The following is a 14102-nucleotide window of genomic DNA, read 5'->3' as shown; positions in this document are numbered from 1 at the left end:
ACTTATCTAGTAGCGGTTAGAACAGATAACAGGGATTAACCTTAGCAACCACATCTCAGCTTCTATTGGAATAGGTAGTGAACTATAATTTGTGGAATATAAACTATATGAACACAATTTTCTAGCAGAATTTAAAGTGATAGGGTTGTGAAATGATCGAGACACACAAGATATCCAAATGTGTCTCCACATCTACATGGTGGACTCTGTTTCATGCAGTCGCAGTTCAGAAGAATCTTTCTTGGCATAAAATGACATGAATTGGCATAGTGCACACAGGGAGTGTTAAAGAACTTCCATGACACTCTAAGGGGCAATCCCCTTTTCATTAAGGGGGACTTACCTGATCACATTCCTATCGACCTACTAATTCATGAGACACAGCATTGTGTACTGATAGAGAAAGTTTTACAGATACATGAAGATGTCCCTAACGTCCTAACTTGCTTCTTTTTGAAATACGTATTTCACGTCTTCACTGAGATAAGAAATGAACAAGAAACACATTTTGATTTGTCCAGTTTTCACTAGATGGCACTATAGCTGTCTAGCCAGCAAGGTTTTAATTTTTTAAGTGACATACCCCTAAAATAAGTAAACTAGGCCATTGTGAACATTGATAAATATATGCAAAGCTTTTCGTATTGCTGCAAGATGGTTTTTAAGTCCGTGTGTCACGAAGTAGTAAGTCCCATAGGAATATCCCCCTTAAGAAAACCTACGCATCGAGGTTTTAGCCCACGCAAGAGATCTCCAGATGGTTGATCCTAATATGGAGCCCTCTCCTATGATGTGCCTTATCCAGGAGTAGCCTCGGCATGCAAAATTGATATTTCAACATCTGTAAATTTATGATGATACCCCTCGATTACTCAACTGAAGTGCCAGCTTCACTGCACATGATATCAGAACAAATGAATCAACGAACGAGTAAGGTAACAAGGAACAAAAACAAACAGGCAAATAAATGAACAGACAAGTGAGGCAGCAGTCAAACAAATAGAAACCAACAGTCGAGTCAATGAACCAATGTACAAGCAAACAATCATGCAGGAAAAAAATCGAAAATACAGATGAAAATATGAACAAACAGCCGAACAATTAAAGCTAGGAACTAGCACACAAACACTTGGGGCGGGTGGTGGTGCATCACCAACCTCGTCCCAGTCGAAGGAGTGGTCGCCCGAGCGGACCACGGTGCGCGCCTTGTGCGCACGGTCCGTCTCTATGACGCAGTAGAGGTCCCGGGGCCCATGTCCCCTGAGTCCGCGTGCACCAAGCAGGTGGAGCCACAGCAGCCCGCTGAAGCCCCCTGCCAGCACCGACTCGCTCTCCTGCGATTGGCCAAGCAGCGGCTGTAGAGTCCGTCAAATCACCGGTTCACCGGACACAGTTCCTGCAACTCGCACTTTCCCGTGATGATAGGGCAATGTGCTGTGGTGTGTCCTAAGAAGCTGGCCTCGACGATTTCTCGCTGAACCATTATGTCTGCTTGGCTTAAGAATGTTATTGGCATGCAGTGTATCCCTAACAAGGATCGATACGTTATAGTCAGAAGTAAACACAAGCATAAATTGCACTACAGAAGAAAAGCTGCTTGGCAAACTCTGAATGAAGTCGATTAGAGCATGGTTGAGTTCGAAAAGTGTGTGTTGATAAATCAGGTGAGCAGAACTTTGCGATATACTATAGAAAGGATTAACCTTTGTCGAATTGCTGCCTTAAAAAACAACGATGAGCAGCCGAAGTCCGAACATTGTCACTCTTTGTAGGATAAACCCCAAAATGCTTCTCAAAAAAATTCAGCCCCCTTTGCAATTGATACGGTGCAAAGAGTGAAGAAACAGTGCAGCTAGTGGCCTTGGCTAGCTTTAACTTGGCTTTTTTCAGGTCTGCCTTTTTTTATGAGGAAGATAATTACGAAGTGATCGCTTCTGAGTTAAATCAAAGTCCGCAATCCACCCTCCTCAAGGCCAAAATCCAAACTGCCTAAGTCTGAAGCCAAAGCCCACTTCAACTCAGCCAAATCCCAAAGCCAACTCCTGTGCTGCAAACCCAGAGGAAATGCTGAGCCCCCGAATATAGTGCCTAGAGTATATTCTGGGCACTATACCCCGAATGCGATAATTGCGCAGTCGGATATAGACGCCAGTTCCATAATGCGAGGGACCCAGGTTCGATTCCAACCACGGGAAGCGGGTTTTTTTTTTTTTTTTTTTTTGAGGTTCGCACTCCCCACGCCTACTCATGGTCTCCTTGCCTCCTCGCCACTTTCCCTCACACTTCTTGGCCTAGAATTTTCCCCCTGTCCACTTCGCCGAGTGGTATAACCTGTTAACGATCTGCGCAGACAGAAGAAAGCTTGAGCAGCTCCGCTGTACAAGGTAGTAGTGCTGGGTAGAGGCGTGCCCACCTTCTCAGGCCTGTACTTGAGGAACTCTCTGGGGTTGAGACACAGGGCTCGGTCCTCTGCGCGCACGTAGTCGAGGCTGAGGGCGTGCGGCAGCCGCAGCGGCCGCGAGAAAAGGAGCGATGAGGAGCGGCCCATGGGCCGCAGCCCACGCCCGACGACGCCTGCCGACCCGAGGTCGAGGCTGCTCGATCCCCACGCCGGCAGGCCTGACGAGAGGAGGCTGCTGCGATGCTGCTGGAGCTGCAGTTGTTGTTGCTCCTGAAAAGAGGGAATAGCAGAGAGAGAGGGCAAGAGGTTGGAAGGTATGTGGCTTTATGGGGCAAGATGTAACAAGTGCTTCGGTAGCATTTCGGCTGGCGTACCCGAAAAGACAATTGGAGGTCCCTTTGGAACTGCCGAAAACACACAATTGAATCAATTGAAACCAAAATGGTTCCAATAGGCCTGTTGTTTTTCGGCAGCTCCAATCTGGCCTGCAATTGTTTTATTCGGCTAGGATAACTGTGTGCCTACCTGTCTGAGTGAGTCTAGTAGGCTTTCCGCGCTGTGGGCGACACGCGGCAGAGGTCGGCGAAGCGACGAGGTTCCCGACGATGACGACATCTGCGGGTGCTGCTGTTGCTGGTGGTGCAGCAGGGAGCCACCGCCGCCCCCGCCCGCTGCCACCCTCGCAAGGCCCGTGGCAGAGCCGGCCGAGGACAGGCGCCCCACGCGCTCGTACAGGGCCGACGTGGACGGCGCCCGGCGCATCCAGGCCCGGTACTCCGAGGACGAAAACACGCCCGGCAGGGTGCCCCCTCCGCCCATCATCAGAGGACCCGCCAGGGGACCACCACCACTCGCCGACACTGGCCGGGAGGAAACAAACAAAGATGCCATTATAAAAAAAATGTTGAGGCATTCACTAACAGAGCACTAACAAGTTACTTGTCCCAGTATATATACACTAGGCACTTAGTAACTGGAGGTAGTAAATTCAGCACTTGTCAGGGTTACTAACTGAAGCAGGCAGTAAGCACCACTACCTTCATTAGTAAAGTCCTTGCGATAACACCCTTCTGAGCTACATGCATTTACTGACTGGCCATGCATAACCTTGTCATAAGCACGACCTCTAATCTTGTGCATATTACTTCCTACAGACCCAGCTAATTTTCTAACCATGCAGTTGCTAGTGACAGAGCCTTTGCACCGTACCGCGGGGTAGTAAGGTTCGTAAGGAGTTAGTAAATGCGGCCGTTACTATCCCTTCATTACCTCTTAACACGAACCTGTTTTATGTCGAGGTCCACCAAGATCTCAAGACGTTATACCCATCACGGAAATGACATCGCCGGACAAACTTTAATTGACGTGGCTATGCCGGGATTCGAGCCACAAACTCTTTCGCCGCAATGGAAAGTACGAAACGCGCTTCTGATTGATTGATTGATAAATCTTTATTTGCGAGCACGAGGCGCGACTGCGCTATGAACAGGCGTGTGACTAGGACGACAAACGCGCCTTATATCGTTCCTTTCAGATGGTGCTGCCATCTAGGAGAGGCAAAGCGAAGTAGTGCATCATGACGCCGATGAGCGCCTACAGTTGGCACCTCGATGCCAGCGTCTATTAGGGTGCCTGGATGTTCCTCCTCGCCCGCCCCTCCGTGAAGGGTGGAGACATTCTTTGCAGGGTCCCTCGCCGCCTCGACCGGTTTTCGGAGCCGCCGACCGCCATGACGGTCCCCGCTACTGCGGCGGAACCGCCGAATTGTGCAGCGGCCGACGTGCTGTAGCAGTCTGGCCGCGATTAGCGGCTCAAAATGCCTGGTTGCTGCGTGCCTCTGTGCACAAACCACTGCAGGAATGGTTGGCGAATGTTTCTGTGGTGGTATCTTGTGCAATATTTTTAATTGATCAAGTGAAGGTGCTGAGCCAGACACGTACTTTTGGGATTTCATTGCATCATTTTGAGTATTATAACGAGATGTGGCTGTGTGTAGCAAACTGGGAGACTTTCTGTTGTAATCAGTTCCCCTTGAATTATATTTCATGACTTCTCGCTTTGTTTGGTTGTGTTTGTTTGTTTTAACTTTTTACCAAATGATCCCCAATCCTTTTACTTTTAATTGTGAATCGATTTTTCTTTTTTCTGATAGTTTTCTTGCAAGTTCCCAGGTCCACTAGAGCTGTGCACGGGCCCGGGCCGGCCCGAAAGCCCGAGCTCGGCCCGACCCGCGGGCCGGGCTCGGGCCGGGTAGCATGCAATATTTCGGGCCCGGGCCGGACTCGGGCTTGAACCAAAAATTTTGTCGCGCCGGGCCGGTCCGATCCGGCCCGGGCAGTTCCTGAGGCACGGCTATCCTGTGCAGCAAATTCTAAATTGTTGGCAAGAGAAAGTTTTTTTTATATTTCCGGTAAAGTGAAAACAAAAAAAAAAAAGGAAGTGCTGATTCACTACCGCGCCGTTAAAAGATATGATAAAAAAACGATTGCACTTAGAAAGCCTTCACATCAATAAAAGAAACGTCTGGGTCCCAAGGTGCAACGCAAGGTGCAATATCTGTTGAAGAATTACAATAATAAAAAAAATCACCTTACTCGGAACCATTTAAGGTATCCTCGGGTGTGCCTTGATTTCGAAGGCTGGCAAATGAAGTTACACGGCTACCGAAAAAAAAAAGCTTCTAAGTGAGGATAAGTTGTACAAAGTTCGGTCCAAGTTTAAAGGAAATTTAAATCTTAGACAGTCGTATTCGCTTTGTGCTTACGCTTTTTAGGTTAACAACAAACATCTTCAAGTTCATGTTAATATCCTGTCGGACTAGGGATGATATTTAACAACACTCTGGCGGGCTCGGGCCGGGCTCGCGCTCAGATTTTAAATATTCGTCGGGCTCAGGCCGGGCTCAATTTTTATGAATTTCTCGGGCCCGGGCCGGGCCCGGGCCGTGTCTCTATCGGGGCGCGTCGGGCCGGGCCTAGAAATTTCGGCCTGTTCACAGCTCTAAGGTCCACCGCCTCACCCAAAATTAACATCTGCATGCTGCGCCACTATTTCCTGTACCTATTAAATGGCTTCGCCGATTAGGCATTTTTCTTCAGTTACAAAGCGGTATACATTTGGGGCTTCTTGGCAGATTTTTTCTTTATGTGTTAACTGCGGTGCTTTAGATAAGCCTCTGCTATTTCGTTCATTCACTTTTAGCTTTTGTTTTCCCCTTGGAGAAACAACTACATACACTACTACAACAACTGAGTGCCCTCGCTTCGCCATTTGCGCATTATCTTGCATATACAAGGTATGCTTTTTGCGGCTATGATTTTCGGCAAAGAAGGCTCATGATTATTATCAGTTAACTGCGAAATCAGACAGACTTAGTGGAAGAACAGGGCAATTCATGTAACATATACCTCTCCCGCGAAGTCTTTTCACAATACATTGCCGGTCGAACGCACTTATATAAGACGCAACTTTTTCGCAGATGAGATTTAACACCAAAACTAACGATCAAGAAGCGAGCCTCAGTGATGCATTATTATGCGTGTTACATTTAAAAGTGTAGAGACATTGCGCTGACTTAAGTTTACAAAACAAAAAAGTAGGAGACGCACGTATAGGCGGTAGGCGCGGATGCGCCTCTGTGTGCCGTGTTTCTCCCGCTATTTCATCTTGTCGACTTAGCTAGCGCAGTGTTTTCACTGCTAAGACGTACAAACAAGCCCACAAATAAGTTCTCCTTCCCTCTGGAAGCGGTTTGTGGCCACGGAATGCGTGTGCATATAAGAATCCTATAGGACATCCCCGTGCTTGCAGCGCGCTGCCCCAGCGGCGGGGTTCAACATGGCGGCTTCCGTAGCAGACGACGCAGTTGTCTCCACCCGTCACGGAGGGGCGGCGAGGAGGAACATCCAGGCACCCTAAGCGTCTATGTTTACGGAGCACGCGCAGCATAAGAATACTTCTTTCTCCGTGGGAGAAGCCAACTTGCAAGCTCGTGACACGGTCCGCTGCACCTTTTGCTGTTGCGGACCGCATGTTCACCAAACGATTCGCTGCCAAACCGTTTGGTTTCGTTCGCACGGACGGTTTGCGAGCACCTGTGGTTTCAGTCGTATTTACGCAATGCTCCAGCGCGTGCAATCCAGTGTCTCACGTTGATGCGTATAACGGTACCATACTGACGAAATATAAATAGCGATGTGCAAGTTCATATCGATGCACAATAAACATTCAACTGCTCCTGTGAAGGCACATTTAACTTTCATGTTTTACAGGTTCCTATGGAAGAGGGATCAGCTACATTTCTTTTTTTATTAAGAGTGCATGCTTGAGTGCAGTAGCTTATCGATAAATAAGCTGTTTTTGTTGGTTGTAAACATTATTTCATCTTTGCCTTTGACACCATTTTTAGTAAGAAGCATTAGAATGTCCACGTGAACAAAAACCAGCCTGTAGGTGTGTGCATTGGTGTGGAGCCAAGAAAACAGGAAAGGAGTCGCCCGCTTGAATGCACACACAGAATTTACAATTGGGCCTGGTCCACAGTTGTCAGCAAATGCCCTTCACTCAAGGGCAAGTCAGGACAAATATTTACAGCTCAGTGCAACAAGGGTGACAGGGAATAATGAAACAGTGTGGGTGCTGACTTCCAACCAAAATATTTGCAAATATCAGCTGTACTGTAACATTTGTCATGTGTTACCAACAAGCCAAACTGGTTTTTAGCGAGACAGGACAAGCATTTAGCATCAGGCTAAGTCAGTCGTCTGCAGATGTACACCACTGAAATGCAAGTCACGACGCCATCGATTGTTCTGAATTAAACTTGCAAAAAATAAATTCGACAATTACTCACTTTCACTCAGTCAGCGACCAACTTCCTCTCGCTATATGTACTAACAAGATGACTCAACTCTTCAGGGACATTCAATGATCCACACTGACCTTCAAATTCTCTCTGTCCACCCAACTTCCTCTTTGCAACGCCTTGCATACCTCTTCGTTCTAGTCCTCTACCTATTAATAATAACACTTGACGAAATACACAACTTGCGTCCCAGTGCCTCGCACCCTCGGCATCGTTCACGGCGTGGAGATGTGTGTTTTTTTACTGTACACGTGGCTGTGAGTGCGCGTGTGCGTGCGTGTGTTTGTGTGCTTGCATGCGTGTGTCGTGCGTGGCTGCGTGTGTGTGTACGCATGCATGTGTGATATGGCGGAAACATCTTATGACGCCGCACCTTTAGAAATTATGGAAACCGACTGGCACTAGCTCCTCTCCATACTGACTTTTTACACTCCGTTCTGATTTTTCATTAGGACAGAAAAGTAGTAATGAAAAATGGTGTGTCATTCTTAAAGGGACCCTGCAACACTTGCCATCGACTACTAGTAATGTATTTTGGGATAAAGTCTATTGTCCCAGAAATCTCCTCCCGCAAGAATTATGAAAATCCGTTCACAATTAACGAAACTACGCGCGATGAGAAATCGCGCATAATCGTTCCCTCTCAACTCGACCGCGGGCAACGCGACGAAAGCTGCGCGCTCTCTCCCGGAGAGGGGGGTGGCTCGCGGCGTTCTCTTCGGCGGCCTTCGATATATCCCATGCCGGGTAGTTTTCTCCTTTTCTCCGCAACGCGGAGGGACCTATTTCCGGTCTGGTGCCACAAAAAAGCGGGCATGGGTGCCTGCTCGCAAGTGCGCGCTCGGGCTGGTAGGGCGTTTTTGAAGCAATAAACGTTTGTAGTCGAGTGGTCCCGTTGAAAGGGAAGTATTGAGCTCATCACTCAAACTCCGCGCGCACTCAAAACACAAAAGAAACGGCAAAACTGTGCCTACAGGTTCAGGCATAGAAGAGGTTCGTACACAGCGATGACGTCGCGGAAATGGGAGAATCTACCCGCGAAGTTGACCAGTGACAGCCGATCGGGCAGCCATGGCCTATGTGACGTCCCTCGGGCCATGCATAATGAGGACAACTGAAGAGAGAGCGGTTTGTTTTTCCGCGTCTTTCACATCGATTTGCGCGCTCACCGCTTCACGTGCACGTGTAATATTTGGCTCAGGTATTCCTGGCAGTGTAATCTAAACGTTGCGCAGGTTTACTTGCACTGTTCAAAGAGTGTTGCAGGGTCCCTTTAAGGCCTTTCAGTGTGCCTGTAAGCTGCCTTTGCCTGGCACTAACTATTATTGCAAGGAAGCCGAACTAACAAAGGCAACATGGCACATGTGCTTGTTATGGCCTGTCATCATATAAGCGACACAAAAGCATTAAATGAGAATCAAATGAAAAATTGGCAACCTTCTGTGCGAGAATCTGGACATGAGAGGAGGTTACCTGAGGTATATGTAGGCCGTTACATTGCAACCACAGGGCTTAGCAAATTGCTTCGCACTTCTGAACATTTCAAAATCTGACATTCTCAGCACCCTTGGGAGGTGTTCGGCGTAATTCACTTAAACCCAATTGTACAACACCTCTTTTCATCACTAGATCCCTCAAAACACTCTGAGTTTTGTATTTTAGGGGTTATTAATCTTCAACTTTTTTGGTCTAGATTTGTTTTTTCTAATACTTAGTGTCTTACAAAATTTTCCTGCGCTTTAGGTGTCTCCGTGACTACAACCAAATTTTGCACAAAGCTGCTTCTCCGGAATATTTTTCACCTTCACCTTTTGTGCTAAGAAAGTCGGGAGATGGGTTGGCCTGTACCATTCCACTACGGCACGCTCCATCGCCATGCATGCGTTGCGTCGGCGCGTTAAACCCCAGTGTGACGGTACGTAGAGATCAGGGGCGGATCCAGGTTTTTTCTGAGGGGAGGGTCAGCTTCATCAGTGATGACGATGATGATGATTATTACGGTGATGATGAGGAGCAGGAGACTAGTAACCTTATTCACCGAAATTTCGGAAAACCACAAACACAAGCTAAAAGAAAAAAAACATCCACTTGACTTTTTGTACGACCTGAGGGGCATCTTCTTGGGGGTAGAAATTTTAAAAATTTGGGGAGGGTGAGGACATCCGGACCCCCCCCCCCTCCCCCCTCTGGATCTGCCAATGGTAGAGATGTTGATTGTGTGCGCGTACCACTTCGTGCCCCCCACTTCTTTCTGTCTCTCACTCACTGTGTTCACTATCTGACAATAAGCCTACTATTTCGGCACCATAGCTATCAATATGTGCTATTAATCTATCAATATCAATTAATTCACGGGCTACACCTCTACGTGGGTGACCTGTGCAAGTTCCCAGTGCTCACCCTTGGGTCGCCGGGGCCTCCCAGAAGGCAGCTCGGGTGCCGACAGGGCCCCGTCGCTGTCCTCTTGAGAGTCGTAGGCGGCGCGCTCGAAGCGCACTCCATGGCGCAAGGCACGGCGAGGGTCCAGCACCCCAAGCGCAGCACCGCGGGGGAGGGAGTTGGAGCGGCCAGTCAGCGCACGGGGGTGTTGCTGCGACCGCAGAGAGCAAATGAGAAAGCATCCTGAGAAATGAATTCAGAGTCGCCTTGGCCACACGGTCAAAATGAGATGGTATTCACTGAAAAGTTTAGCTGCCAATTTCTTCGCTTGGCAACACTGAAAACGGCCACGGACATGGCACGGCTTCTGCCACTGTGCCCACACACCGCAGACAAAAAACACTGGCGTGTGTTGTTTGCTCCGCTTCAACCCGATTCTCAAAGGTTGTGTCAACAAAGATGTTACTAATCACACTCACATTGGAGTTGAGGCATTACTTTGTGTTCGGTGGGGTAGAGTTTGGAACGTCCAACACACATCGTGTGCTTAGCACGAACAAGTACCGCCATCTTGCGGAGCCCGACGTAACCAGTGATGGCGCACTCACATGGTAGCCCGCATGCGTGCCTCGCCAGTGAATACAACCTATATGGTGATGTGGTGAGCGAGGAGCCATTTGAGTTAAAGCTCTGGCTTGGAGCGGCATTCTTCAAATGTAGCAGAATTGATTTGCCCAGCAGCTTTTCCGAACGCATGAGTCCAAACTGCAAGTAGTCTTCTGGGACAGACTTTAGGAGTTGAGCCCCCAACTTGGACTAAAAAGTGACATTTCATTTCAGGGAAGGCCTTATGTAGCACAAGTTTTACGTCACTCTGCACACATGTGAGGCGTACTGGGAAGAGGATTGGTTGATTGTAGGGATAAACGCGCTGACGCAACGCAGGCGATGAGGCGCGCCGTAGTGGTGGGCTCTGGATTAATTTTGACCACCTGGGGATCTTTAACGTGCGCCGAAATCTCGTACACACGGGCGTTTTTGCTTTTCGCCTCCATCAGAAAAGCGGCCGCCGCGGCCGGGAATCGAACCCGTGACCTCGTACTCAGCAGCACAACGTCTTAGCCACTGAGCCACCGCGGCGGGCTTTCAAGTAACAATGGCACCCAATTGCAAACTAGCTCTCTTTAAGTATAACAAGTTGGGTCAAAACTGTATTCCATAATTGCTCCCCCATTCCAATAAAGTTTTCTGGGCATAAGGTTACGCAAATAACAGCGCATCTATACATATATGGGGGCTGCAACCTTACAAGAATGCGGACATTTCATTCGTTCATTCACCTCTCGCTGTTCACATTGCCAAACAACGTTAACACCGGTGTTCCAGACGAATTTGTTCTAGTCTATTAAAAACAACCACTTCCTTTTACTTCCAACACTTCTTTGAAGATGTAATTATTTCTCATTGTACAAGACACTATGGGTGACTCAGTCATCGTGCACCCTTTTCGCATCACTTTGATGCATAAAAATAGACTGGCGTATATCGTCGCTGTCCCCGCGTGCGCCGAACATTCTTCAGACGCCGAAGCGCACTCAAGAGAAATGAAGTGTGCGTTTATAAATACAGTCGAACACGGATATATCGAACTCCAAGGGGATCGCGAATTAGTTCGATATATGAAAAATTCGATATAAAAAATATGGGCTCTGAGACCTCACCTATGGCGGACGAGCATTTAGCGATCGTCGCATTCAAGAATGACAACTAATTCCGCACTCACGACGCAACAGGACGCTTTATTTCCGTGAAAAAAAAAATCGCTGATCTTGGCTTCGCCCAGGAAATGAAATTAAAGACGCTGGTCTCGATCTTCTCGAGGCTGCACAACTAGAAAATTCCAGCAGCACGCTGCGGCTTCGCACACCATGCACAACACGCACGCAAAAGAACAGCGCGCACGTACCACAATAACTTTGAAGGTAACAATTCCAAGGCTCTCTGAACGGACTCCAAGAAAGCACTCGCGATGGTCATCTCCGAGAGAAACAGTGATCTCCGAAAGGTGCGGGACCACTCGCCAAACAGCAGCAACAGCAGCAAAATGCAAAAGAAGGAGGATTCCGGTAGCGCCTTCGTTCCCTCTTCCCTTTCCCGAGACGACATCGGGGGAAGACAGACCCAGAGAGAGAGAAAAAAAAAACTCTTTTTCGGCAAGCCGAGGAACGTACGCAGCCGCAAAAAAAAAAAAAAAAAAAAAAAAGGACGTCTGCAGTTTGGGCATCCCTGCTTCACACTAACATTTTCCGAGCGTTCCGGCTTGTGTGCCTAGAGCGATTTAGCATACCGGGCTCCGTCCGCTAACGCTACGGCGGCCGGTAGCGGGGCCCGACTGGGCAAGCGCAAATTCATTCCGGTATTGGGAATTAGTTCCGCGAGCGAGTCTTCGTCATGCCCGCGCATTCCTCCACATCCTCCTCAACATCAATCGGGGGTGCAGCGACCGCCGAAGAGCACCTTCCAGCTCGCGCGGCGTTCGATATACCCAATGTCGGGAAAAATACGGTTCGATATAAACGTACGAATTCCTATACTTTTACACGGAATTTTCAAGGGGATAATTTACGAGTTCGATATAGACAATAATTCGATATACCCGTGTTCGATATATCCGTGTTCGACTGTATTGCCATGAACCATGCATTGGGTTTGTTTATTTATGTTTGGTTTTTACCGCCCGGCCGCGCTGGGCTGTGTAGTCTGTGTGCCAAGTGAAGCTCGTGTTTCATTGATTATTTTGTATGCCGCACTTGTTATCTCTTTTGATAGGGAGAGTGTTTCGAACTAACGTCACCAGCCTATAATAATATTATTTGATCTACAATGTTCTTTATGTAATTCGACTGCTCGAGAAACACTCGCGCCAAAAGATACCCACGAAGCAGACGCCTGGGTATACGATATTCCGACACTCGCCTGCGCACGTCACTTTGCTGACTGCTGCTTCTCAGCCTGTGTGTTTTCTGAGTTGTTAGGGGAGCACAAGTTCGCTCCAATAAACGTTTTTTCCTTCAAGACAACTGCCTCGTCTTCGGCTTCGTGTCAGTATTAAATGTTTCTGTAGTAAACGTTCAGTTTCAAGCCAGTGCCCATGCATTACCTTTAGTCCTTGTTCTCTACTGTGCTGTATTATTACGATGGATTACCAACTACTCGCCCAATCCTGCACTGCGCACTCACCCCCTGCGGGGGCGGCTGCTGGCCCATGTAGCCCATGGCGGAAGGCGGTCTCCTGCCGGACTGGACCTCGGTGTCCGAGCAGCTCTCCATGAGGGACCGGCGCCGCAGGATGCCACCCGGCGGCATGCCGGCCATCTGCTGCTGGTGGTGCCCTCCCCCGGCGTGGTGATGCAGCGCGGCCATGCCTGTGGCTGAGGGTCTCAGCGAGTAGTAGCGGCCCGCAGAGGGCGGGCCCTGCATCAGCTCGGGCTGCATCAGCCGCTGCTCGCTCTCGGTGCGAAGCAGGCGGCGGGCGGTCACGCCCCGGTCGTGCTCGTCCCAGTACCTGAGCGTGAGCGAGCGGAAACATTCGTCTTGGTTTACGACAGTTGAACCTCATTAAAACAAACACGGATATAGCGAATTATCGGCTATAGCGAACTAAATACAAACTTTGGTTGGTCACGCTTTATTTCAATGACAATGGCGGGCGTTCACGCCCCGGTCGTGCTCGTCCCAGTACCTGAGCGTGAGCGAGCGGAAACATTCGTCTTGGTTTACGACAGTTGAACCTCATTAAAACAAACACGGATATAGCGAATTATCGGCTATAGCGAACTAAATACAAACTTTGGTTGGTCACGCTTTATTTCAATGACAATGGCGGGCGTTCACGCCCCGGTCGTGCTCGTCCCAGTACCTGAGCGTGAGCGAGCGGAAACATTCGTCTTGGTTTACGGCAGTTGAACCTCATTATAACGAACACGGATATAGCGAATTATCGGCTATAGCGAACTAAATACAAACTTTGGTTGGTCACGCTTTATTTCAGTTACAATGGCGGACGGTCATGCCCCGGTAGTGCTCGTCCAGTACCTGAGCGTGGGTGAGCGGAAACACTCGTCTCGGTTTATGACAGTTGAACCTCATTATAACGAACACGGATATAGCGAATTATCGGCTATAGCGAACTAAATACAAACTTTGGTTGGTCACGCTTTATTTCAGTGACAATGGCGGACGGTCACGCCCCGGTAGTGCTCGTCCCAGTACCTGAGCGTGGGTGAGCGAAAACATTCGTCTTGATTTACGACAGTTTAACCTCATTATAACAAACACGGACATAGCGAATTATTGGCTATATTTGAGAATTGCGAGAAAGCTGAGGGAACGTTTATAGTCGCTATTTATCAGAACCAGTTGCTTCTTTTGCCTTTCGTAATACCTCTTAAAACACAA

At 48.6% G+C, this 14102-nt stretch overlaps 1 protein-coding gene across 2 annotated transcripts in view; it reads right to left on the bottom strand.

The window, feature by feature from the left end:
- Rhogap100f (Rho GTPase activating protein at 100F) overlaps positions 1-14102 on the bottom strand; it is a 114866-nt gene that overhangs the window by 14810 nt on the left and 85954 nt on the right. For both annotated transcript variants that reach the window (XM_077693690.1, XM_077693691.1), the window contains exons 7-11: positions 12885-13209; positions 9666-9855; positions 2927-3261; positions 2414-2671; positions 1158-1334 (exon numbers count right to left, since the gene is read on the bottom strand). In XM_077693690.1, the coding sequence (XP_077549816.1) occupies positions 1158-1334; positions 2414-2671; positions 2927-3261; positions 9666-9855; positions 12885-13209 (1285 nt within the window). The remainder of the gene's footprint in view (positions 1-1157; positions 1335-2413; positions 2672-2926; positions 3262-9665; positions 9856-12884; positions 13210-14102) is intronic.

The sequence above is a fragment of the Haemaphysalis longicornis genome, unplaced genomic scaffold, assembly GCF_048455015.1.
Source record: "Haemaphysalis longicornis isolate Haplotype H1 unplaced genomic scaffold, Haemaphysalis longicornis Haplotype H1 scaffold_12, whole genome shotgun sequence".
In the NCBI taxonomy this organism is placed as follows: domain Eukaryota; kingdom Metazoa; phylum Arthropoda; class Arachnida; order Ixodida; family Ixodidae; genus Haemaphysalis; species Haemaphysalis longicornis.
Note: the sequence above shows the minus strand (reverse complement) of the source record. Positions and strands in the feature narration are given on the sequence as shown.